General features: G+C 42.2%; 1 protein-coding gene across 19 annotated transcripts in view; it reads left to right on the top strand.

The window, feature by feature from the left end:
- LOC123981106 (HAUS augmin-like complex subunit 3) overlaps window positions 1-27767 on the top strand; it is a 125105-nt gene that overhangs the window by 7990 nt on the left and 89348 nt on the right. For 16 of the 19 annotated variants that reach the window (XM_046065753.1, XM_046065752.1, XM_046065754.1 and 13 more), the window contains exons 2-18: window positions 6-202; window positions 705-798; window positions 1144-1521; window positions 1768-3035; window positions 4053-4171; window positions 6110-6943; window positions 7273-7442; window positions 7625-7737; window positions 8166-8302; window positions 8594-8671; window positions 8755-8815; window positions 9140-9204; window positions 12950-13033; window positions 13349-13441; window positions 14046-14102; window positions 14347-14403; window positions 15880-15945. In XM_046065753.1, coding sequence (XP_045921709.1) covers window positions 76-202; window positions 705-798; window positions 1144-1521; window positions 1768-3035; window positions 4053-4171; window positions 6110-6943; window positions 7273-7442; window positions 7625-7737; window positions 8166-8302; window positions 8594-8671; window positions 8755-8815; window positions 9140-9204; window positions 12950-13033; window positions 13349-13441; window positions 14046-14102; window positions 14347-14403; window positions 15880-15945 — 3801 coding nt within the window. In that variant the 5' untranslated portion in view covers window positions 6-75. Of the gene's footprint in view, window positions 1-5; window positions 203-704; window positions 799-1143; window positions 1522-1767; window positions 3036-4052; window positions 4172-4468; window positions 4533-6109; window positions 6944-7272; window positions 7443-7624; window positions 7738-8165; window positions 8303-8593; window positions 8672-8754; window positions 8816-9139; window positions 9205-12949; window positions 13034-13348; window positions 13442-14045; window positions 14103-14346; window positions 14404-15879; window positions 15946-16030; window positions 16086-27767 lie in introns of those variants that run through there. The other 3 variants (XM_046065757.1, XM_046065770.1, XM_046065771.1) reach the window with 3 other exon arrangements.

Below are 27767 nucleotides of genomic sequence, written 5' to 3' on the forward strand. Positions count from 1 at the left end.
TTTAGGCCATTGACAGTTGCAGAGTCAAAGAGCTTCAGGTAGAGAGAGAGTAGAGGGCATTCTGACAGGGAGGAGATGGAGCGGTCTAGCAGCAGGTTGTACTCAGGACCTCTTTCCCAGGCGGCCCAGAAGATCCTGGCTGTTCTGCGGGCCGGCAGTCCACATGCAGCCAGACGCCACCACAACTACTCCTACATTAACAGTCAGGGCACAAGCACAGAAAATCTTCTTGCTCATAATTTATCCCCCAAACTGCTCCTAACCAATTTAGCCCGTTTGTAATTAATATTTTCTACTCAGTTTTTGGTTTTGGTTTTTTTTTGTTGAGAACAGAATTTTTAGTTAAGTAACTTTTGAGATGATTGTGAAGTAAGAAGGTGAATGTTGCTAAGGATACTGTATGTTATTTTTATCCTTGTGAGTGTTAAGTAATTAAACAAAAAACCTTTGACAGAACATGCCTACTTGATAAATCAATAATTATCAAGCCTGGTTTTCTTTAGCAGTAAATGTTGTGTATTTGAAAATTTCCCTGCATCACTTTGTTGGCACGTACTATATGTAAAAAGTGTAAAACAGGGAGATGCGATGTAGATTTGACAGGTCAACTAGGCATTTTATACAGGTAATATAATGCTTAACATATTTAGTTTCTCGGTTGTTCCCAGAGAGTTTGTTGTTTTTCCTTTTTGTTGTGAATGTAGTAGTGGAGAGAGATTATGGCAGCCAGAGGGAGCCTTTGGTTCAGAGCAGCTGCAGCATGAGTCAGGAGCAGAGCAAAGATGGAGACACAGACCGGTAAGATAGGTCACACCGAGGCTACACACAGATATGAGAACATGTACTTATGTTTAATGAGAGTTTCTATTTTATCAATATCTTATTTCTACTGCGGTCAGAATATTACTTACCTGAGCAGATTGCTGCAGAAGCATCTTGGCCTACACAGTGACACAACAGTAGTTTAATACAATTTATTAGTATATATTTAATAGGAGTATTAGTATTTGAACCACAGTAGATGTAATTGTGTGGGTTGGACTGTTTATTACTGACGTGATTTTATGTGCTCTTGCATTCTAATCCTTAATGCAAGTGTTAGACAGAAGAAGTAAAAGTCCCTTTGCCAATGTGATGGTTTAGACCCCAGGTGTCCTCTTCCACTTCCTACCACCACTCCTCCAACCAGCTGCAGAGCAATCAGACTTCGGCCTACTATCAGTCCTCGCAGACACCAGTCTGCTCTCTGTCATCCCAGGCCTCCTCCTGTTCTTCCTCCTGCTGGGACATATCCTCACTCCAAAGGCAGGCGACTCACACTGAAGCCTATTATCAGAGCTCACAGATTTATTCCCATAGAAAGTACTCTGAACCCCCTGCTAACCAGATCAGCCAGACTCGGTCATTCACTCAGCATGAGATCTCTGAGGCAGCAGCCTCTTTCTCCCATAGAGACCGATACACGCCGTCCCTCCAAATACCCGAGAGTCTTTGTGAACATCCAACTACACTGTGGAGAAAGTAAGTGGCAAAGGAAATGGGGATAGTATTTTATGTCTTACTATTTCATAGTTAAACATAACATAAATTTCAGGGTTTTAGAGACTATTTTGCTGGATTTACTTTTATACTTTTAAGATATTTATATATCATTGTAAAAAGAAAAGCAGTCTGAATGTTAAGCAAGTATTGATGATCTTCTGTTTATTGTTCTGTGAGTGAAAGCATGGGTTATAAACTTAGCATACTCTGTCTTTTCACTCATAGCTTCACTGAAGAAATCACTCCGTATTTCGTCCACAATCTTCCTCCAGACGACGGCCCTGGCGATGTATTGTCAATGGAACACCCTAATACATATGAAGAGGAGCGTTTGGCTTGCCGCCCAGTTTTATCCAGCCTTAAAATAAGTGAAGAGACACATTTCACATCAGGTGCACAGAAAGAAAACAAAGTTACAGAGAGCTGGAAAACCTCCAGAAATGAACTAGAAGACAGTCAAGCAAAGCGGAATCTAGGTCTATCCAACTCTACTGAAGAGACCACTGATGGAGGCATACTATATCAGCATCCAGAGTCTGAAACATTCAAAACTGGAAGGATACATGTACATCCCAGTGGCTGTGCAACAAGAGAGGAGACAGGCTGTGATGCACATTCAGGCAAGGCGATGAGAAATCTAGTTATAGAGGAAAGTTTGGAGATGATAGTGGATACAGAAGATGTGACTGAGGCTGGTTTTGGACAAATGTTAAACACAGAACATGAAGTGCAGGATGGAGTTACGTGGAATGAGAGAGGACATATGGATGCAACCCTGCGAAATGAGAAAGGATCAGCCAGTGAAATGGGGGGAATTCGGCTCTTGGGAACCAATAAGAACACTAGTTTAGAGAGGAATTTTAACTTGTTATCTACAGCAACCATCATGGACAAAATCTTTCACTGTGATAGTGAAGGAGAAAAGCTTGGGGAGAAAGAAGAGAATGACTTCGAGTGCAGAGTTGATACACCTGAAGTCAAAGAAGCTGAACATCCACCTGGCTTTAAGTCTAAAGAGATATTAGTGGGAGGTCACACTGGCAGTCCAAAAAAGGTCTCAGCAGCATTAAAAAGGGCCGACCACGAGGTGAGCCTCTGCCAGACTGCAACCCCTCAGGACAAGGGCCAGGCTGTGACTGAAACAGGAGAGAAGCTCCACACAGAAAACCCATTGGTGCAGTGTGAGACCAAATTAGTCCCGGGCAACAACACTGCTGATAATCTGAAAGGAACCGCTGAGGAAAGAATAGATGTGATGGAGGTCAGGTTGGAAGTGGAAGCAGAGAACAGGACAAAGGCAAGCACTGAAGATAAGATGGAGACAGAGCAGCACTGTCGTTCTGACGTCCAACAAAGAGAGAGAACGTGTGAGACTGATTCTAGAGAAGTCGGTGAATTACCTGAAATAGACATTGAGCTTGGAGGGAGGGGCAAAGACAGACATGAGTCCGTGATGCCACCTGTGGACAGTGAGGATGAGAGTGCATCTGAAGGTAAGTGCTCGATGGGCCTCTTTTCTAATAACACTGTCACATCGTCTTGGTTTCTTTATGGTGGCCATCTTTAACTTGTACATGTAGCATTTGTTCTTATTTGAGTGAATCACAGGCGATCCAGGAACTATATGCTCAGTTTAAATTTAGTGGTGACTGATCTAGTCTCGCCCACATCAACAAATTGCAGTTTACAGCATTTACCAGTAGAGAGTGCTCGAATACTTTGCTACTGAAAGAGTAAATGCACTCCAACAATACATAACAGGATCAATGAAGAATTCACCACGCCATTGGGTCTCTTTAAATGACTCAAGCAATATTATGCTATGTGTTTAAAAGGGAGAGAGACTCAAATAATTACTAAAATGATATTCGTATTGTTAAAGCCAGAGTGCTGGGGCTGTATTACATTAATGAGGAGGGGTGTGTGGAGGTTCATATTCTGAATACGGAACCAGAAAGTGTACTACTACTAAGTTTATAAAGAGATACTTAAAAATGAAGTGCTCTTTTTCTTCCCAGGACATGCTTGTTATTAATTTATTCTTGAAAAAACAGTTAGGGGGTGCTAAAGCATTTCAAGTTATGTCAAACTCTTGCATATGGCTTTCTGCTGTCTTTCTTTTATCGGAGTGGAGTTGATGACAGAGCCTCAGCACTGATGAGGGATGTTGTGTTCCTGCTCACATTACAGCCGCAGGAAAGGAGCTTGAGTCTCAGCTGCTGAGACAATGCTGAGTCAACTCACGTACAAGCATACACATCTACAAGAACACACACAAACAAGTTGCAAGTTGTGTTGTTGCAAAATGTCAGTTTGATCTTAGCCAGGATTTCTAGCGTTAGTGACCTTGTGCTGACACACACACACACGCACACACACACACGCACACACACACACTGTAAAAGTGCCCATACATGCTTATTCAAACCAAACACACATGGGTTCATTGATTGAGAATGTGTCAGAAAAGTGATGATCTAATAGAAATCCTCTCACCATCTCCCTTCTAGAGGACTCGGCTAGAGAAAGTTATTCCACGGCAACATTGTCGCAGGAGTGCACGGAAAAAAGTTCACGCTTCAGAGCTCCTTGTCTCCGTGGGAACCACCAGAACCATGAAAATGTACATGTGAGTCTCCGTGGAACAAGACTCACAAGTTACACAACAGCTATACTTAACTCACATAAAGCAATAATTTATTTTTAATACTATTTTAAAATGTTTATGCCCTATTTGATACAGCCCACAGAGTCAGCAAGATGTAAAAATCAGTTTTATAATTTTGTCCTTTAAGAAAGTCTACTTTGAAGAAAAAGTGTCTCACTTGCTAAGATTTGTTTACTTGTCTTTTTATACGGAAATGCTGATATCTTTTTTTTTTCCTGTTATTGTCTGTGTCCCACTCTACCTCTGTAATCCCTGTAGGCCAAGGAAACAGTGTGTACAGCAGCAACACACCAAAAAGTCCTAAAATTTGAATAGCTGCTTTCAAAAGGATTAGGCTTCTGTTTCCCCGATGCGCATAAAAATCAATCAGGGTTGTGTGAAACTGGGTGCCGTCGGCAGTATATTGCAGCTTGCTGACAAGTGATAGCTCTCCAATGAGACGTAAAGTAAAAGAAAAAAGAAAAAAGCCCTGACGAGGTAGTTCACTATGCATATTGCAGATAGGGGGAGGGAGCAGCAAAGAGAAAGAACTATAAAGGGGGGAAGGGAGGCGTGGAGATGGGAGGATGGTGTGGGAGAGCGATAGAGAAAGGACGTAGGGGAGAGAAGTGGGAGAGGGTGAAAGACAGAGGAGGAGAAAAGATAGAAAGAGGTGCAGGACTTCACTGTATAACTACAATCAGCAGTAAACACATCAGTCCACTCTCTCTCTCCTTCCCCTTATTCATTCCAGTACTGGGCTACGGGCCACGGCCTGCCTCAGTTTTCTATCTATATCCTGTAGCACAGCACCCTGGGGGGGTTCGTGACTTTGTCAGCAGGAAAACGGGTTGTGTTTACAGGGAAATGAGGAAGACTCTCCTTGGGGAGCTGAATCACTGGAATCCCTACATGCTGAACCGCTGACAACCATACAGAATTGTGTGCATACACAAACCCACACACGGTCTGAAAAAAATTCCTCAGAATACCCAACTTCACATTTCATACCTAGATTTCAAAGAACACAACTGCTCATGCACACGCTTTTGCATAAATACAGATGCGAGCTGCGAGTATGAATAATGGAGATGTTTATTAGATGCTGGGAAGGTTACAGGAAGGTGAGGCTGTACTTTTAGGAGATGGCACTCATATTTCTGTCTCACCTTTTTTTTCCATCCTCCCACTTCTCCACTGGCCTCTATGGGATTATTCTGTGGGTGACCACCTGCACCTCTTACAGAGCCTAACATAAAGTACCATACTCACTGTGTGACATATTATCAGTTAGAGTACATACATATACAGCACAGACCACATATATTATACACAGTATGTTCTACACATGTAATCTGTCAGATTAGTTCATTGAACACATTGGATAGTGTCATTGTTATCAGGGCAAAACAAGCTGGCTTTTTTTTCTTCATGAAAAATAAATAAGTACGACTGAGTGACTACTTCAGACAGGCTGTCAGACAAACAGCGTCTTCACTGTCTGTGTTTTTGTCTGGGACACAGCGCTGAGGGCTGAATGTGTGCCACAGTCCTCCCTTCACTTCCTCTTTTTTCTCTTTCCTGCTGCTTGTCTGTACTTTCTGTCTCTTTCGCAAATTTAGTATTATCCAACTAGACGCAGAACATGAATGAGAGTACCCTAATAAGGCAAGCAATTGTCTCTGTGTTAAAGCTAAATATGCACACTAGAAACTGTAACTTCATTCTGATGACTTTTCTAACTGTTGGCTCTTAAGTATTGATTTTGTAACAAAACAAACACAGACCATGAGAGACTGTTTTCAAGTGCCTTCTGATGTTGCAGAATGAGTCTGTCTAAAAATATTCTTGCCTCCCCGTTCTCTCTGTTTCCTGTTCCCCCCATTTGACCGCACACTGTTCACCTTTTCTGTCGTGTAGACTGCTAATGGAAGTATCAAAGGGAGCAGTTCAAGCGTTTTACTGGCCCCAGCAAGCACCTCTGCTGCTGGACAAAACCCCTCCTCTGTGCAGGACTTGGCCTCCACTGCTAGAAAAGCAAGCACAAAGCTGGAAAACAGCAACCTACCTACTTCCCAAACTCATTCACATCTTCCTCCTCTGATCCCCTCCCTCCCATTAAAGAGGAAAAATGAAGTACTTCAGCACCAAAATGCTCACCCTCCTCCTAAAATCTATCTAACCAGACGTCCTCCAAAATGGCAGCCAACTCACTCCTCACAAGAAAAAGCAGGAGGGGGAGGGAGAGTCAACGAGCCGAAGAGATCCAGACCCAAAACCTCTATCCTTGAACTCCCAGCTGTACCCCCAGAACCACAGACCAAAGTTAGTCCTTCTCATGAAACAGAAACAGTGGTACACAGAGACATGTATGCTGCAAAGCAAACTCCACAAATTCAGCAGAGTAAGGTGAAAAAAAGGTCTCGTGAATCAGATATGAATGTTTCCAAACAGGCCTCATCTTCTGTGACCTTGACCTGCAAACCATTCAAGCACAAGTGGGCCAAATGTGGCCCTGACCAGGGAACAAATGGGCCAAACATATCCCGTGAGGGGGCTAATGGTGGTGAGCTACAGAACCAATCCAAAGCTAGCTGTCTGACTGCAGCCTTGACATCTGACCCCAGAGTAGAAGATTCTGGGAGGCTGAACCAAGACGAGAAGATGCAAATGCTTGAGAAGGCTGGGAAGGCCAAGGCGCTGGTGCTAACGTTGGTGCACCGAGATGGAACAACCCAGTTAGACTCAGAACAGGTGAGCAGGGCCACAAGTGTGGAGCTTTTAAATAAGATGAAAAAACAACGATGGATTTTATAAAGTGACCACTGAACAAAAACTTTTTGTGGCTGATGAAGTCGGGAGACTTATTGTCCATAGGTAACATATAGCAGCAGGTCAGGTACTTATTTCTGAAGGGCTTTTCAGTTTCAGCTGTAAAGGAAGAAAGACTAAAAAAGAATTTGCCCCGTGCCTAGTATCTGTCCCAGTTGTTAAAAGATTAGTGTGAACCATTTACTCTTGTGGCTCACCGCTTCGTTAACTGTTTGCTCATGTTAATTTTCCCCCTCTGAACCTTGATATAGAAGCTCAGTCCGCCGGTGTGTGGCCTCCTCATACTGATGAAGAACAACCTCGACTGCAGCTTGCCAGAGGACTCGCTCGGGCCAAACGACAGTCTGATCTACTTAAAATTAGAGCACACACCTGCATGGGCCCAGCAACACACACACCAGAGTCAGGAGCTCTTTACAAGGTCTGTGTGTGTTTGTATGAGAGAGATGTGAGAGTGAATTTGATAATGAATGTGAATTTGAAGTGTGAGTTTACAGTGCGTCCATTTATGCGTTTTTGAATCCATCTAAAAAAAGGTTTATGCATGTACTTATATGTGCGTGCGTGTGTGTGTGCGTGTGCGTGTGCGTGCGCGTTCCTCAGAGATATGCTGCTACAGGTGCTATCAAGAACTCAACTGGTGGTGTGCTATAAAGCCAAGGATTTACTTCGCACAGCTCTGCAGTTTTACAGACGAGACCTCAGCTGGAAACAAGGCAGAGCACACATACATAGATGCACATACATATGTGGAAAAACAAATACAAGCACATCTTGGTACTGCGCCCAAAATGTATCTTTGAGTATCAAACATTTAGTCTTGAAAGGTGGCTGTTTAAAAGTTTGTAGTTTCTTCTCAATATTTACTTATTCCATTCAGTGTGATCAACAAAACCAGCCAAGGCACAAGCAATTTAATGTGAAAAAATAACACTTCTTTGCAGTTTTGTAGGAAAGTGTTTAGTTTCGTTCTTCACAATCAACAGCAGCTATAGACAGCTTGAATTATTGTTGTTTACAGTGGACTTCAGTAATGACAAGATGTGCAGTAATCTCCAAAGTTTTGTTGCTAGTCTCTCATCAGTACACAGTACATCACGTTGAATACTGCTCAATATCATAAAGAACCGCCCTCTCTCTCCAGTGGCAGGCTGTCATATCCAGGACCCGCAGGTGTCAGGGTGGCTACTGGATCCTGCAAATTCCTCCTCTTGCTACCAGGACCTTCTCAATAAACACAGCAAAAGACCTCCTACAACACCTGCCCTGGGTACCAAGAAGGTTAGTTCAAATGTGGATTTCTGTGTTGAGATGTGTCACCTACAGAACAAATCCATGGCGAGGGACACTTTAACAAGTCAATACTTAACCCAATTATCTCTAAATAGACAGCGGCTGGCATTTACATTCTGAAATCTGTCTGTGAAAGGATAGAGCGGCCTCTAAGACAGTTACTCCATGTAAGCACAGATTCCCTGGTCCCTGCACTCTCTTTCTTCAGAAAGCAAGCTGAGCATGTTTCTCTCTGTCTGTCTGTCTGTCTGTCTGTCTGCCTGTCTCACTCACTCTCAGGTCTCTCAGGTCTCTCAGGTCATCTCAGGTCTGTATTCGCTCTACTGGCTTCACATGGAGCTGTGCTCTAAACTACAGGTTAGTTTATATGTGCGCGCACACACAAGCTTGTACATACAATATAGACACACAACACATCATCTGACTATTTGTGTGTCTAGAGCCAGGGGCTGTGGGAGCTGTACTCGGACATGGAGCTGAACATGATCACTGTTCTGGCAGGTGAAGACCAGTTTTTCTTCAGTAGACATTGAACACATATTTAAAAACATGACTTTTTCACCCTAATGCAGTGCATGTTTTGTGAAAATATCGAGCATAACCACAATTAAGTGCAAACAGCAACACGTGTATTAGGCTGCATTAGAAGCCTTATTGGCTGGTATTTGGAGACAATATTACGTTACTAAAAATATTGTTAGTGCTCTAATTCAATCAATTAGAAACTTGATTAGAGCTGCCCATATTCAGTTTTACATCTTCCTAGTGGTAGACAGATTTACTGTGTTAGATCCTGTGGATCAGTAAATACTTATGTTGTTTCAGTTATGGAGATCCATCACATCCATGTGGACAAAGAAGCTCTTCAGAGAACGTCAGACATGCTGGGGGTAAGGCCGAACATCAGACACTGAATGTTACGGCTAGTGTAGTTTAAAGTTTCCCTATTAGTGTCATAAATATATAACAGAGCAGTATTTCATATCGCTGCTGGCAGAGTAGGCAAACTTTTCTCTCATAGCCAGGAGTTATCAACATTTTCCTCGTGGCTGATGTTAATTTCCCACCAGAACACAACAATGGAACGGGAGCAGTATACACAAAAATAAATTTTCTATTATACTGCCTCCGCAGCAGCACAGGGCTTTCACCAGCACACTTAATATAACTTATAACTATAATGTATTTCCAATTAGTATTCTTAACAGTATTGTATGTATGTTTCTTTTTGAAGCACACAGACGATCATGATCTGATTTTGAGACAATCCAGAAAGTAAGGTTTTTAAAACTGACCGGTCTAGGTGTTTCCATACAATTCTAGTTATTTCTTTCCATTTCAGTTAGTTTTTCTTCCAGAGATGCATAATTTATTTAAAAGAAAGTGAATGGAAATAACCCTTAGGCATTTTGGAGCAGTCGTCATAGCAAACTGGACCCTCACCAGAATCCTAAAAGGCAGTTATGAAATGAGAATCTTTACGTGAGTCATTGTTTTGAAGAGGAAAATGTGTTGGAGTGCTTTGTAACAGCCTTCATGTGTTGATCAATGGAAACTTAGTTTTGGCCAGTCTGCATGTAGGTATGATGTTCAGGATCAGCTAAGATTTGTGCTGCATCACTCTTAGCTGACAGTGTAGTAAAGTGCTGTAGACAGCTGCTGTATTAAGACAAATTGGAGAAAAACAGTGGGTGGATATGAGAAACGGAAGAAGAAGAAAAACAAGAACCTGAGAGGGAATGAAAAATAAAATGTCTCCTTTACTTCTTCTGGGTAAGATTAGCGAGGTGGTGGGTGGACGTCCTCCGGTGCGAGTGATCGCGGACACACAAAGACAGACGTGCAGATGTTGTGGACAAATGCATGATGAGCCCCCCCCCCACACACACACATTTCTAATAGAGCCACAGAACAACACACACTCTTAAACCTACTTATAACTCTTGCAGGCGCCAGCGAGGGGAGTTGTTGTGGAGAGAGAGCGAGTCTTTTGGTATCTTGCTGTGTTGCTATTAATAGGATGGAGAGTCTGTCTTTCTCCTTTAAGAGGCTGTGCTGCAGGAAGGAGCATCACTGTCTCTGCCAGCACACACACATGCTGAGGCGCTGTAGCTTTTGCAGACTGCTGCGGATTTGTGTGCGTATGTGGGCTTGTGTTTTTATAACACGTGCCTGTGAGTGCAATCACGGATGCCCCCCCCCCCCAATCTTGTTGGATTTGTTTTTGTCTGAGCTGTCAAGTTCACCTGTCTGAACACTGAACAGAAGATCCCTCCTGTCTGACAGCCTGCACCTTACAAACATGCGCACATGCTCTTTTTATCATTGTTCACATTCAGCAGGACGCTCTGTCTGTGTTTCTCAGATTAGATGGACATCCATCTGTAAACACCGATCAAGTCCAGATCAGACTGTCTACATTTTAACACATTGCTATGATTAATCTAGCATATTGGATTTCTATCTTACCAGTACTAAGGGGCTTGCATGTATTATTGATGATGCAGTCTGGAGTCTGCTCTGGGCTAAGAGCGAGAGAGAGAGAGGGAAAAGTACATATTTTGGAGTTTTGGTACATGTCTGCCAGCCTTCCTGTTTTATCCCTCTGTCTCTTTTCTTTCCACCCTCCTCTCCTTTATTGCTCTTTCTGTTATTGTCGTTTCTCCCGCCTCTGCTCATCATGCTGTCAAGTTGTGTCTGTTTCACTCCTCTGACTGATGTCTGTTTGTTTCAAATGCCATTTTCTGTCAAGGTCCAGCCATAGCCGAGTCCTCATCTGTTCCATCACTTTCCCGACTACCCAGTGAGGCATTTGCATCACATTTTTAACACTTGTTTTCAACCCATTAACTCTCAAATGTCCTCTCTCCCTCCCACATTCCCAAATCTTTCTGTCTGTTGTCTCTCATTACGTCACCCTACCTCTCCGTCTCCCCTCCCATTTGTTTTTCTATTCTTCCCTCACTCTCTTCTTTGCCTGTCAGGTCGTTACAGAAGTGTTTTCTACTTCAGTCAGACTCGTAATGAGCAGCTGGTGTGTGGGTTTCAACCCAGTTGTAAAAAAAAAAAAAAATCATGTGCTCAGTATTGTAAGAGCAGGCATTCTTTTAATTGTCTGCCCACCAAACTCCCTTTTTTGCTCTTCTTTGTCTTCTTCCATTAGTTTTCATCATTATCTCTGTCTCTCTGGGACTCAGCCTCTTGGCCTTCCTCTTTTATCATGTTTTTATCAAGTGCCTCCAGATTTCTCTCTCATCTATCAGTCTCTTTTACTTTTCGTGGCTTCAATATCCGTTTTCCATTGCAGGTGCCTTTTTATTCCCTCCTCTCTTTAGTTGTTATTCTCCGTTGTAGTCCCCCCCCCCCCCCCCCCCCCCCCCAGCATTTTGTGTCCCTTCACTTCCTGTCTCTCTAACTGAGTTTATCATGATGCCTGTCAACCATCCCGGGAAGCAAAGTTCATTCTGTGTTTGACTGGATTAGCACAGCAGTCATTAAACCCTCTCTGGCTCTCTCTGTGTTTAGGATTTAGTGTGTGTGTTAGAGAAAGTGTGTGTGTGTGCGTGTTTCTGTAGTTGAACGTATCTGTATGTTGTTGTATTTTTCAATTTTTAAGTTCTTTATAATTTGTGTGTGTGAAAGTTTTAGCTTATGCTGTTTATCTTCAGTTTCCCTGTGTGTGATCCTAATGTGACTCTGATGTGTGCGTTAGACAGATTAACAGAGTGCTTTGCCTTTGGCCTTTGAAAGGAAGGAGAAGACGCGTTGTGTCTCACAAACAGTTCTCTCCTTGAATAACCTCCCCTCTTTACCCTCAGGGTTTATACCCAGGTCTGGAAAATGTGTTTGATAATCACCTTATCTTGAAACTTATTGTGCAAGCTAACAGTCACCAGGCTACAGACATGAGGTGCCCCATCATATTGGCATAAATAAATTGCTGTCTCCCAATATTTTAATTGGCTTTAAATCCACTGACTGATAGAGTGGCTTATGTGGAAAAAGTCTGACAAAGATATGAAATATTGTAATGGAATGAAATGTACCTTACTCTTGAGAAATAGTACCTTGCATTAAAGTTAATGTTTTGACATTATTTAGGGCAATAATTCATTTTTAATTTTAAATGAAGCAATTACTATAATGTAAAAAGTCAAAACCTTCATATAGCACTTTGCTATTAAACGCCTTGAATCTACACACTGACTTTGCAGTAACGACTACCTAGTACATATTCACAGCAACAAATGTGTTGGACTGTGTTATGTTCTCAACGCCGCATAAGCTTTGACATCTAGTCCAGGTTAATTAGTTTGATAATCTTGCAGGAAATCAGCCGCTGATGTTGCAGAACAACAACGCTCTTTTTGATTTATGGGTCAGTCAGTGCTTCTATTACAATTAGTATTTGTTGCTGCTCTGAATAACACATTAGTTCATTAACTTAGTATCATTAGTGTCTAACCTCTAAAAAGTAACTAAGGACGGGTAAATTGGCTAAAACAAACCTTGAGTCATGTATGTAGTATTTAGAAATATTTTAGATTATGTCTTACCTTGATCTTCTCTTTCCCTCCTCTCTCTGTCTCTCTCCTTCCTCTTGCCTCTCACTCTGACTCTGTGTCTCTCGTTCAGACTAAGATGAAGCAGCTGGAGCAGGAGGCCCATCAAGCAGCTGGACAACAATTCCTGGTCACCAGCAACACCCAACTTCGAACTGTGTGTACCCTCTTGTACACCTGTGTGTTGTATGCATTTGCGTGTATACTTTTGCTATCTATACCTGTAACTGTGTGTGTTCTATGCCCCTCTGATAATAATTATGTTGTTATGTGAAGTGTGAAATTCCTACAATGTGTATGACCTTTCCCTCCTTCTACGTTGTGTTTGTGTGTAAATGTATATTCTGTATGTATGCACAGTAGTTTCTGTGTGTGTGTGTGTGTGTGTGTGTGTGTGTGTGTGTGTGTGTTTGTGTGTGTGTGTGTGTGTATCTTCCAATGTTATGGATTTGTGGCTTTACAATGTTTGAAGGTTCTGTTTGAGAAGTTGTGCCTCCATGAGCGCTGCAACAAGAAACTTCCCAAGACCATCAACAAACAACATCAGTCAACATCAGAAGCTGCAGTACGGCGCACAAACACACACAGACGCATAAACACACACAAATACACACACACACACACACACACACAGACTCAGTCTGATCCTCAGATCTCCTTAATCTAAGAAAGCCATCTCAATCTTATTTGAGTTTCAATATGTGCTCTGACATAATCATACCGAGGAATCCAGAGGCACGCACACAAACACACATGCACACTTCATATCCTGGAACATCATTACCACTTAGTATTTGATAAACAACATGCCCGTTTACATAAACAATAAATAGACAGAACTGAAGAAGCCTTTTGGAAGAGAGGTGGAATGTCTTCAAGTATCTTCAACAAGTCCAGTTGCCCTTGATTTTAACCTTCCTTGAATAACTATAACCTGGATGACTGAGAATCTTCACAGACAATAGGCAGACAGGCATGTTGCCAACTTATTCTGCAGATGCAGTTTAAAGGGAACATTACAAAAGCACGGCAACACTTGGCCTATAGTGAAAAGACAAAAAGTAAAACAGATTTGCTGCAAACAAAGAAAGCAGTTACAGGATTGCGTTAGCTGTTTTAATTAACAGTTTGCTGTCACCCTTACTCTTCTCTGTCTTGTTCTGTTGCAGTTGTTGCAGCTTCAGGACCTGCACCCTCTGCCAAAGATCATTCTAGAGTATAGACAGGTCAGCCATCTTCTCAGCTGCTCTTTACTCGCGTGCCATAATTGTCAGAAACATTGTTTAGCAAAGGGTTTGCTTTTGTTATCAAAGTCCCTTGTCATCAAAATTACACTAAGAGTTAGGTAGCTAGTGTGTATTATAAACAGTCTGTTTAGAGAAAACTATGTTTCGAGTAAAATATATGGATAAAGTAGGCAGTAGCAGAGCATTTTTCTTCAGTAACGACTGTCTGCATTGTCACCCCCAGGTGCACAAAATCAAGTCGACATTTGTTGATGGGATTCTTTCATGCATGATGAGCAAGGTGAGCATAGAGCTGGTTTAAGGCCACAAAGCAAAACTGTCAATGAAATACCTCAAATGTAAACATTCACTAAAAAGGACATCTCACAAACAGGATCTTCATAACTGTTCAACTGCCTTTTTGCTCACTCTGAGAGATGGATTTTTCTAGACCTTTCTCCCTGAGACTGCAACAGCTAAACAAAAAGATGTGAGAAAGCTGCAGGGTAGAATGACTCAAACACATCCCACAGCTTTTGTTTTTCTACTCACAGTTTGGTTCTGCGTTAGAACCTTGCTTGTATGCTACTAGACAAACCCTCTTCACCTTCAAAGCTGCTGCTGGTGTGAATGCCACCACTATAATACCGCTGTGCTCAGTACTACAATTGAAAACAACGGGGTGATGATGCTGTAGGCTGTTCATACTCGTTCAGCATAGCTCTACCCCTGCAGCAGAGAGCGCTCACAGGCCCGGATGCTTCTGCTGTTGTAAAGTAATAGTAGAATATCTCGCCTGAGCTGGGCTCTTTAAGCTGTTGGTCCTGTTTACTGATTTGGCAGAAGAAAAGATGCATTTCTGTCTGACTGTCTCTCCACATGGACTTGGTTCGCCTCTGTACGGGAGGCAGCAGCTTGTGTTTGTCAATCTGTGCTTACTCAACTTTGCAAATCAGTCTGTCTGGCTGTCTCTTGAGCTCTTTGGCGTCTGATGGTGGTGATTCATTTGGTGGTCTTTTGGCCAGAGCAGGCAACAATCCCTGCTAGAGGAGGGTGCTGTCGACAAAAACAAATACCGTATTATTTTACTCATAACCCAGATGTCAAGCTTGCGGTGTTATTGGTGGTTTCATATAAAATTAAAGCAAATAACAGGTAGGCAATTGAATATTATGCCAAGATGGCAAATATATTCACTGTCTCTCCATCAATTAGGTATTTCTACCATGCCAATATCACACTACTTATCATACCTCCCCAGCTCTACTTGCCTTGTGTGTATTTACCAATAGAGTGATTTGTCACATGTCATTATAGTTACTAGTCAAGACAGCACACCAGATTCTGAAGCCATTATAGTATAATTGGGTGTTTACAACTCCAACTCAACTCCACTCGAGAAACCCTTGCACATTATTGCATGTCCTACTTATTGCACCAACTCATCTTCTGGTAGCACAGTCTACAAACAGCCTGTTCAAGTTGTCGTATGGCACTGTTGATGCACTTCGGTCCAAAAGTAGAATCAGAGCGGTGATGGCAATGAGGAATCGCAGCTGTTGTTTTCAAGCTGAACTGGAAAGAGGACTCAGCTATATGGAAACATTACTGATCCCCTAGCTGACTCCTTGAAACATTTATATAGTTCGATGAAAGTATTTATATTCAGATGTAAAGCTTATCCTCTAAATGTTGATGTTCCAACATGTTGGATTTGTAAGTTTCCCTCTGACTCTTGACACTCTTTGTATCTCTGTCATTCTCAACAACACATCAGAACTACATTTGCTCTACGTGGTACCAGACCAGCGTGGTGACGGGGAGAATCTCAGCCAAACACCCAGTAAGTATGACCTGCCTGCCCTCATTACACGTCTCCCTCTGTCTTCATTTCTTTGATCTTGAAATGAGTTTTTCGGCTTGTTAAGTGGCTGCGATAGACTGGAGCTGCAGTGAGGCCGTCCCTGGAGCTATCCATGGTGCTGAACTGCAGGCCGTGTGGAAAGTGGGTGCTGTGCTGCACACCTGATGTGTTAACACTAACAAAAAGCACATTTACTATTGAAAACATCTCATAAAAGAATAAGTAAACAAGACTCAAGGTGCAAACTATCAGTACTGACATTTTCTTATAATTTCTGCCACAAAAATCCTTTAGTTGGTCCTTTGGTTGTGTTTACCACACACACACTTACGTTCTGTCAGTTGGTGTGTAAGATCATAATAAAGCAGAAAGAGGCCGTCTGAGTTATCAGCACAGTACAAAAAAGCAGGTCCTTTTATATAACCTGTAAAAAACATGTTCTTTTATGCTCTCCACTTCCCTTATAATCCCTGTTTCTTTGCCCGCCTATGTATCTTTTTTTGCTTTCTTCCTTTCTCTTTCTTTCTCTCTAATCAAAGAGATGTTTTGATGATGCTGACTGCATAGTAATTACAGAACACGCACACACACATAATACTCTGTTCTGGCTTATAAATATAGATGTGGAGATTTTGAAGTGTTATGTAACAACATGCTGGGGTTTCTTGGGGATCTCCTGGAGGGAGGGGGGCCAGGAGTGTCTGTGTATGTGTGTGTGTGGGCTTGTATTGTTATCTTTGTGAGGACCAATTTCAAGGACATTTTGGTCTGGTCTTCACTTCTTCAAAGGATTGTTTGAAGGTTAGAAATAGGCGTAGGGAGAGAGAGAGATTTAAAAAAGCAGTTCAGAATTACAATAAGTGAGATTTAGGGGATGTGGGTGGCTTTGACAGTGTTTTTGTTTTGTCACTGGGGTGTATTTCTTTGCACTTGTGTGTTTGTACTTCAGTGTCATCAGTCAATGTGCTGAATTTCATCACTGAAGTAAAACATAAGGATAAGCAGTCTACTCCATGGTATTACTGTGAAGTCATCGATCTTATTTAGCTTGTAATGACAAAAAATCAGATTTTAGTATCTGTTATAGTATATATTTAGGATATTCATTTTACGTTGGACATTCAGTAGATGCCGAATTCCAACGTAAAAGTAACTTTGCGGTGTAAAGTGCCGTCCTCTTGCAGAAATATTACGGTAAAGTGTGGACTTTGCGACACAACGATATAGCATAATTGTAAACGATAGGTATTTTTTCTATAGTCAAACGACAGATATCATCATATCGCACAGCCCTACGAAACAACAACCACTCACACCTAAGGACAATTTTAACCTAGTCTGCATGTCTTTGGGAGGAAGCCAGAGCACCTGGAGAGAACCCACGCAGACACGGGCAGAACATGCAAACTCCACATAGAAAGGCCAGGACAACCAGGGTTTGAACCCATAAGCTTCTTGCTGTGAGGCGACAGTGCTAACTGCTGCACCACCGCGCCACCCGGCATTGTGGCAGATAAATTGCGAAGAACTTGTTTGCATAAAGAATAACTAAATAATTAAAGTAATTCTTCTCATTTATGCAATTTCACTTACAAATGATTTGTCTCTTTCGTCTTGCGAGCTTGGTTATCTCCTTCTCTTCCCCCCCCCCCCCCCTGTATGGCACAGGCGGTCGATAGTTCATTTCGACATTACCCAGCTGTCAGGGTCCAATGGTTCTGTGCTGCACACACACACACACACACACACACACACACACACACACACACACACACATATATATCACTTAGCAATTTGCAACCAGTGTGAGCTACGCATTGAATTGATCTTTCTGCTACTGAAAGATATATGTGACTGCTGGGCAGCTGCAGTTTAACACACCTCTGTTCTGTGATTTGGTTGAGCATCCCATTAAGTGTGTGGATGCCTGTATCTGGTTAATTGTGTGTAGGTGTGTGTTTGCCAGTTTGGTTTCTGTTCTGTTGTAGATTTTGCTATTATTGTAATTTGTTTCCAACACATGATAAATGACACAAAACAGTCAATAGGAACACTTGCTAATTTCATCTTCATGCTTGGTGTTTGTCATGTCACTCTGCTAAAAATTCCTTTCTTACTTTCGATTGCTGAATAAGTGAGTAACCTGAATACATAAAGATACTATTGATGCTGTTAAAATCTACAGTATGTTTCTGTGTAGCAGGTGGAACCACTTCACTGCTTGATGTTCTCTAAAGTACACCAGCTATTTACCACTTCTTTTATGCCAAATAAGCCAGCTGCTTCTTTCATGTTCAAAATGAATTTTGGCTTATGTCAAATGTGGTTGTGTTTGTATTCGTTGCAATACATATAATCGTTACTTCTCAAATGTGACAATTTGCTGCTTCTCTGTTTTATATCATTAGAAATTGACAGTCTTTGACTTTTGGACTGTGGTCGGATGAAACAACACATCTGAAGATGTCAAAATGGGTTTTTCTCTCACACATTTTCTTTTACATTTTGGAGACCAAACAATTATCAAAAAGACAAAAAGAGATATCCGTTTATAGTGTGACATAACACTATAATGTATGTTTTATTTTATTGACATTTTAGATTTGTTTCCACTCAGATATTATTGAGTTTATATAGTGACTTTGCTGTTGCTGCTGTAGAAACGACATTTTGTTACATTTAAAATATAAAGACCGTCGCGCTGACACTGAAACTATATAGCTAATATTCACACTTCAATATTTGTTTATTTATCGCAAGTCATATCGTCATCGCAATATTAATCAGTGCAACCGGCCCCTGAGTGGTACTGCACGGTCCTGACCCGAACCAGCGACCTTGGGTACGGGATACGGATGCGCAAACGAGGAGGCTAAAACCCACAGGCCCTACCATCGGTCGCTAGTGCGTCTCTTAAAGCGTCGGGGAGAGAGGTTTACTCACTGCACAGCCTGCTGGCTACAGTTGCATTAACATCTGCACATCACAGATTTTCCTCATATCATTCAGGCCTACCATGAAACCAGTGCAAATACAGTGTGTGTGTGAATATAATGAACACAGTGATCCACAGATGTGTGTGAGACATGTTTCTTAAAATGTGGAGTTTAGTCTGTGACAGAGCGTGGAGAGAAACTGTGCTGCTTGATTGATTGGAATGAGAAGATCATTTTAAAGCCAGGAGGGAAAACAGTCAAATCCCTCCAGTCTTTTTCCCTTATTATTATTCTAGCATTTAAATGAAGTTCCCGCATAATTATTCTCATCATAACTTGCAGTGGTATGTGCCGGTAGTTAATTGAATACTCACTCACTGATCACTAACATGTCACATCCCGCTGCTTTGAAGGGAAAAAGCTGCGGTTTATAGTTTGGAGCTGTATGTGTGTGTGCAGGGTGGTGCATCATACACACATATACACACACATATTCAAATGAGGAGTGTTGCAGAGGGGTTTAGCTTTCATCTGTTGTTGGTTCAATGGAGGTGAAGCCAGACTGCAGTAACAAAGGGCTGCTGGAATTAAAGCAGGACAGCCATAAACCGGTGCTGTGTTTAAAGCGCTGCAAGAAGTGAGTCTCGCTGGGGGGGGGGGGGGGGGGGGGGGGGGGGGGGGGTTCTGCTCTGCCTCATTTTATTTTATCTGCTAAAAGCAAAAAGATGTGAGTCTGCGAGTCCCAGCGTCTCCATCTACAGTGTTTCCATCTCTGGCGCTGTTCTCCCTTCTCACTCTATTCTCAACCCATCTCTTCTGTCTACTCTGTGTACGAATCTTGTACTGTCCTTTCTTATTTTCTCTAGTGTAGCAGTGACACCAAAGAGGACAAATAAGGTTGAACCTCCCCTTCTCTCTTTGCCCTTCCCTCTCCCCTGCCTTCTCTCTGACTGTTTGGATCACCATAAAGATGAAACAACATTCAGATTGCCGGGTCCTTGATGCAGTACTCACCCCCAATATCATCTGCTCTCTCTCTCTCTCTCTCTCTCTCTCTCTCTCTCTCTCTCTCTCTCTCTCTCTCTCTCTCTTTCCCTCTGCACTGTTCAGTTAGTGTCTTTATGGCGTTTAAAGATTTATACACTCATGCCACGCACAAGTGCCTCATGTTCCCTCACATGAATGCAAATTTGAAATTATGGTTTGTTGCAAGCCTCCTATCTCTATAATTCAACTGAGGGATTTTACCTATAGCTAGTGCACCCTTCTTATCATGATTTACTCATGTTACAACCATATGGAACAAGTTTTACTCTAGAATCTTTTCTAAAGTGGTTTCTAACGTATATTTGATACAGCCCTATATAACAATGCTGCTTTATTGCATTATTGATGTTAAGTTGTGTGTTTTGTCACATTATTGTGGAAGCTGTGTCTGTTCCCAAACTGCCAACTGAGTTTCCTTCAGGGCTTTTCAAGCAGTTCAGTGTTCGTTTAAGACTGCTCTGCATTAAATGTTTTGCACTCACAGAAAGTCTGATCTGAGCACTTCACTGAAGTGTACATCATGTTCTCCGCTGGCTTGCTGGCAGTGTCGAACACACTCTGGTGCACACACACACAGACAGACACACATTTTGCATAATGCTGTTCCAATACATTTTGACAGTAAACTGGGTTTATAATGACGCTGACATTTAAATATAATCACAGACGCATACTGGCAACATAAACTGGCTTTGTTCAACTCTGCTACCAGGAGCAGTCCCAGAGTTCAGAGGGACAGCAGCTGATGGCAGGGAGCTGCTTCTGCCCTCTTGTCAGTCACCTTACCCTAACCAATGGATAACCCGGCTGTGGGTTTTGCGGCCACGTGCCGATGTCTTTCTCTTCATGCTGAGCAGATGGTTTCTAGCTGGTGTGTTTGTTTGTGGTTTGCAGTGTGAGTGGAGATAATTTATCAGACTGTGCGTCTGAGTGTGCACACAGACGTGCACGTATATTTATTTGTGCATGTGTTCTGTGGTGAGTCGTTAAATTAGTGCAGTCAGTGTGATTAAATTACCCCACACCAGCACAGTGATTCACTCGTTCCCATCTGTTTAACAAGGCAGTGCTCCTCGGAGACTCCTGCTCTCTCTGTCTCTCTCTGTGGGCCTGATTTGCGTTCATGAAATTTGCAGTGCGCCTTTTCATTCAATTTGCACTCACAATCTGTGTGTAATTAGTGCCAGATGCACTAATGTAGCGGTGTGGAAAATATAATTGGTCTCTCCTTAATAAAATAGATATATATTAAAAGTATACAAAAAGCTTTGTGGTGTACCACGTGTTCAGTGCGCATGCAGGATTATAATGCAAGTCAGGACAATACCAGCAACCCATACCGGTGTTCTGTACAGCAGACCTTCTTATGGAGCTGGCTCCTGGTGCCATCCTACCACACTAAGGCAACAGCTCATTACAAAGCCTGCACCTGGGACTACCCTCTGGGTGCATTATGCTTGTGCAAGAGAGCTCAGAAGGTGCAGCGCGGTGATGGGATTTATCTGAGCTCAGGACAGAAATAACAGCAAAGTCATGCTGTGTGGTAATACTCAGGAAATAAATCAAGTGCATGGTGGAAGTAATATTTTATTATTTAGAAGAACATAATCCTCATCTCTTTCAAGAGGAGCGGCTTGTTCAGGGGCTCATTAGCAGAGTAGGTGCTTGCACAGGGCTTGAACCAGGTCTCTCCATTTAAATGAGGGTCTAAACATTCACTGTACCGCCCTGCTGCCAACAAGGTAGGAGAGCTGTTATGGAGCTGGTATATGACACCCAACAGGAAGCACAGTGATCAAATATTTCTATGGAGTGTATTAAAATGTTCACTGTGGTGTGAAAATATTTTTCTGAACTAACTTTCTGGTCCATCAACACAGGCGGTCTAGATGTTCAGAATCCAATAAGCCTGTTTGATTCCTCAACCACATTAGTTTTTTTTTTTTTAATGAAGCAGTTTAAAGGAGGGGAAACAAAATCATCAGAATTTGCAAGCAACGCTAGCATGGCAAGCATACTGTCTACTGTGCAAATGCATATTGAATATACGGTAATGAAACATCAGCCACTCATCGTGACTCATTTGAGCACACTGGCATAATCCTGCCCTTTCACAATAAGTACTTTAAGTGGTTATTTGCATCTTACCTGCAAATGAAGTAGCCGTAAGCGAGCAATCAAGAATATTTCATCCAATGTTAATCTAAAAACTTTAATTCCCGGGTCAGCTGTGCTAACAGGTGCTTAGGCAACAAGTGTCATTGTCACGCTCTTGTGGGGTCTGTGCAAACCAAACAGGGGCCAATTGCAGGACATTATCCGGCTATTGTGATCCTGTATTAGGACATGAGGGGGGCAATGAAAGAGTACAAACAGCGTGGTGTTGAGGAGAATAAGGAATGATTCTGCTTACAGCGTCTGTAGCAGAAAGACAACACAGAAAACAAGCACATCTGCATGATTAAGTGACCTATTCAGAGTCAATGAGCCCAGGAGGGAAGTACACATGCATGTGTGTTGGTGTGTTTGGCAGTCGATGGCTCGGGCATATTTTCAAGTAGTGTGTGTGTGTGTGTGTGTGTGTGTGTGTGTGTGTGTATATGTTTGTGTTTGACAGCCTAGGAATATTTATGTTGTGTGTGTGTGTTTCTGTATGTGTGCAACACAATTTATTTGTGTCAGCTCTGTATAATTCACACACGTTGATGTAATTAAGGGAGGAACAACAACACCAGCCGCCATTTAATGGAGCCCGTCCTGTGCCAGTGCTCACGTGTATCTGTTTGTATGTGTGTGTGTGTGTCTGCATTTTAATACACGCTGTGTGACTGCTTGCTTGCTTGCTGTCTGTGTTTGATACCTTTGCGTACCTGCAGTGTTTGTGCTCCTGGACTTGTGTTTGTAAGATCCAGTTTGAGTTTTAAACATTTAGAGGACAGAATAAATGAAACACAAGGAAATTAGCGTGTGTTTGCGTATGTGCGTTTGGACTCATACCGTGCTCTCTCATTCTGACTCACACAGTGTTCACTAATGATCTGACCTCCATTCCTCATGACAGATTAAAGGTGATAATGACTTAGACTACACACAGTGTGTGTGTGTGTGTGCGTGTGTGTGTGTGGAAGTGCAGGAGGGCAGTTTTTGTCCAGTAAATGATGCTGTTACCGGAAGTGCTGTGATAATAAATTGATAATTGAGCAGCATTTCAAGTCTGTAGTCATATTTCTTGTTTGTGGTTTTTGGGCACATACAAAAGGTGTAAAAGTTGTATTGTAATTGCCGTGTGTGTGTGTGCACGTGTGTGCGTGTGTGTGTGTGTGTATTAACAAGTTCCTTATTGATTATTAGCCATGTTGATGCTGTTTATGTGACAGGTATTGAACACCTTCCGGCGCTGCACAGTCGTTCGTCTTTGCTTGCCCTGATTCAAACATGAACATCGGCTAGAGATCTGTTGAGAGCTGGTTGTTGGAATAATTGGAGGTGCTACCTTTTTGTTGGTGCTTGTCGTCAGTGGAAATATAGTTGTGTCTTTATGTATCTGACGTTCGCTGTATGGCGCATGATGAATCTATTTATTAGTTTCATTTAATTTCATCCGTCCTCTGCTTTAGCGTCTGTGCACATGGAGTTTTTATTTTATTTTATATTGACCAGTGCTGGACAGTGATTGTGTCTATATACAGTACGCTTGTGTGTTAGTGTGTGTGTTTGAAACTGTACAGTCAGCAGAGAGCAGAGCAAGCTGACCTAGGCTATTTTATATTTTACAATTTCTCATTCACCCAGTGATGCATGTACAGGAGTCTACAGCTGCTCTTTAGCTCTTTGATTATCTTTCTGCTCTTCTTCTCTTTTACCTCTGTCCCTCTCTTTTTCCTTTCCTTTCCTTTCCTTTCCATCTCTTTGATTGTCTTTGTCTTCTCCCTCCTCCCCACCTGTCCTTTCACATGCTCACAGCTTGCTTTCTCTTTAAAAGCATCTGGACATTTCTTAATTGTATATCAAAACACAGGGCACCACTCACTATCGAATCAACACATTCTCAATGTCGACGCTTTACAAATGGACGCTTGGTCAAGACCCCTTGGCGTCGCTTTTTAACGCCCTGAGTACCCATTTAGTGTCGTTTTCGACGTGTAGGGCTCCGCAGTCAAGTTAGCAATGGCAAGCAACAATAAATATTCAACTCCCGGTTAGACTTTCAAAGTAAAACCTTAACTTTGCAAAATTACAGTTGTAAAATGTTAACGTTAAGTAAGTTAACTTTACTTGTGTAACTTACGCAATTTACGTAACCTACGTAACTTAAAAAAAAAAAAAATAATTTTAACTTTTTGTTTCACATGGGAAACGAACACCGGTCTCCTGGTTGAAAGTCCGGGTTCTGGCCCTCTGTCCACCCCAACCAACTCCGTACTATGACTGTCTTTCTGTTAAATATTGTACACCTACTTTTACTGTCCAAAACTGACGCTACAGAGGTTCCCACACTGTGTTCAAGTATGACCCATGTGACGAGTTGGGAGTGAGAACGAGTTGTTCGAATTGGCTCCTACATTTGTTATCTTTAGTCCTGATAAAGCTTTGTGTGTTGATGTGTCCTCTTAACAAATCAATATTCAGGACAAAAGGTCTGAGTTATAATCAGTGTTACACAACAAATTAACATCTAGTATGCTGACAGACTGTCAGGCATTTCACTGTACTCTGTATCCTGTATGTGATGTGTGTGTGGTGTGTGTGTGTTTGTGCTGATTTATGCCGCCGTCACTGCAACACTGCATGATGGGAAAGCTGAGCACTCACATCTGACACACTGAATCACCTGTCACATCACAGGCCAACACACATACATTTAAATTACTTGCACTTTTTCTCATTCACTCAGCCCGTGAATGCACGCTGTAGGACCAGTGTGTGTGTGTGTGTGTGTGTGTGTGTGTGTGTGTGTGTGTGTGTGTTTTTGGTCCCTGATGTATTCTTTCCACTGTCCACACCCTGCCACTGCAGTCCTGTCTTTTTATCCTCCCCTCTCTCTTCCTCTAGTGAATAATGAATGAGTGGTGAAAGCAGAGAGCTGTTGTCTCTCTCTGGTTCACACACACAACCATGCACACTCACTGTAGGGTCAAACCAACCACATGCGGGTTTAGATTCCGACCATGATGGGAGACACTTTTTAAAAAAAATGTTATTGTTTGTCCTTCTCCATGAAAACCAGTGTTGTGCGTGTATCTGTGTGTGTTTCAGTGTACAAATTGATTAATGTGGCCTGCATGTCCTTGAATATAACCGTTAACATCCTCCTTATATATACACACACGCTTACACACCTTGAGTTTGAGTGTGCGTGTGTGTTTAAAAGGGTGGATACAGTGGGATTAACTGGGATTAAACTGGAACTGCTGAGTCTGAAACAGCTTTCTTCCCTTCATCAAACTGTGTGTGTGTGCTTGCTGGTGTGCCTGATCACTGTTCCTGTTTTTCCTCCTCCAGGCAGAGAAAAAAGTGCATGAGTGTAATTTTGTATGCGTGTGTGTGTGCGTGTGTCTGTATCAGCAACGTTTTAGATTACCCAGTGGGTCGATGCAGGATGGGCCAGGAGCCTATTTTAAGATGTGTGTCTGAATACTTGAAAGATCTGTAGTGCTGCCTGGTTCTCAGGATAGCTTTCTGTTTTTCTTTGTCTCAGCCAAGCAAAGCAGCCACTGCCACATAAACAGCTATGCAGGGTTTCTGCTGGTCATATCTGTTGGGGAATTTCTGAATGCAAGCAATACTTTTGCTAATCTGAATCTTTTATTTCAATCACGCATGTTGTTAATGATTGATAAAAAACAAATCCACTTTTTCAGTCAGGGGGCTTGAACTGTTTTTCAGCTTCTAAAGGGAGGGAGGGGTGTGACAGAAAAAGTTTGAGAGCTAATGCAATAGATATGGTGGTTTGTAGTTCATTAGCATAGCATTCAAGAAGTGAGTCCGAGTGGAAAAGCAGGCCGCAATATACTGTTCGGGTCAGTGCCTTAAATTGTTAAGGAATATCAAGGAATTCATCAATAGGCTATCACTGACAAAGTCTATAAATTAAATGTATGCTCTCTATGCAACTTTTTGGGGAATTGTGTCACTGCAGCCACAAATGTCACAAGATTAAACATACATTATCAGTGTGTCCACGGGGTCTTAAAAAGTCTTAATAGGTAATAAATAAACTTTGCATTAACATTAGCTGGCTATTTAGCAAAATCGGTGCCTTTTATTGAAACACATTCAACTTTTCATAAAGCCGATGCTCTCGTCAATGTCAGTTTTTGTGAACAGATCAATCACAGCCTGGATGGAGCGGGATTTAAAAAAAAGTTTGATGTGCTGCAACAAAAAAACAAAAAAAAAAACAGTTGGTTCATACAGGCTACTATAGGCAACTGAGAAAGTTGGTGAATGCCTCAATTTCTAGGTGGCATTACAACCTGATGATATATAGGCTATAAATATATTTCTATATTTCAAAAATGTCCCTTTTAAAGGTGTGTGGCTGATTTAATCGGTTATAGCTCAAAGTGGCACGGCAGTCTTAAAATATTTTGACAAAGTCTTAAAAAGGTATTGAATTTTACTGCAGCATTCCTGTATATACTCTGATTTTACGACTACATTTACATTTACATTTACTCATTTGGCAGACGCTTTTATCCAGAGCGACTTACATGTGAGGAACAACATACAAGCATCAACAGAGCATCAAATACAGATCTACAACTGACAATACATACTAGTAAGAGCAGAAGTAAATACTAGTAAGAGCTCATAGTACATATCACATCAATGGGGTAAATACCTAGGCAAGGAAGTAAGAGTTAACAAAAAGTGCAATCAAAACAAAAAAGTGCAATCAATACAAGATAATTGTAGGGGATAGAAGAAGAAGAGCACAGGATGTGCATGTTAGAGGTTAGGAGTTAGAGGTGTTATAAGAGGAAGTGTTCTCGGAAGAGATGAGTTTTCAAGAGCTTCTTGAAGTTAGAGAGGGACGCCCCTGCTCTGATGGCGTGTGGTAGCTCGTTCCACCATTGTGGTGTCACAGATGAGAATAGCCGGGACTGGGATTGCTTTGTGTGAAGGGATGGCAGAGCCAGGTGGCGTTCGTTGGAGGAGCGTAGCGGCCGAGAAGGAACGTAAGTTTGTATTATAGAGTTTAGGTAGATGGGTGCAGACCCAGTAGTCACTCTGTATGCAAGCATTAGTGAGTTGAATTTGGTTCTGGAGCCAGTGGAGGTCACTGAGTAATGGAGTGACATGAGTCCTTTTGGGCTGATCAAAAACCAGACACGCTGCTGCGTTCTGAACCATTTGTAAGGGTTTCACCGCACAAACTGGAAGATCTGCTAGGAGGGCATTGCAATAGTCGATGCGAGAGATAACCATGGCCTGTAACAGAAGCTGGGTGGCGTACTGAGTGAGGTAGGGCCTGATTCTCCTTATGTTGTATAGAGCAAAGCGGCATGACCGAGAGACAGCAGCAACATGGTCTGAAAAGGACAGCTGGTCATCAATCATGACAACCAAGTTTCTCACCACCTTGGTTGGAGTGATGGTTGCGGAGTCAATTTGTAGTTTGATGTTATGGTGGATAGATTGCTTGGCTAGAATGACCAAGAGTTCAGTCTTAGAGAGGTTTAGTTGAAGGTGGCAAGCCTTCATCCATGCAGATATGTCCGATAGACAGTCCGTGATCCGCGCCGAGACGGTGGGATCGCCTGGCGGGAAGGATAGGTAGAGTTGCGTATCGTCTGTGTAGCAGTGGTAAGAGAA

The sequence above is a fragment of the Micropterus dolomieu genome, linkage group LG12, assembly GCF_021292245.1.
Source record: "Micropterus dolomieu isolate WLL.071019.BEF.003 ecotype Adirondacks linkage group LG12, ASM2129224v1, whole genome shotgun sequence".
NCBI classification, from domain to species: Eukaryota; Metazoa; Chordata; class Actinopteri; order Centrarchiformes; family Centrarchidae; genus Micropterus; species Micropterus dolomieu.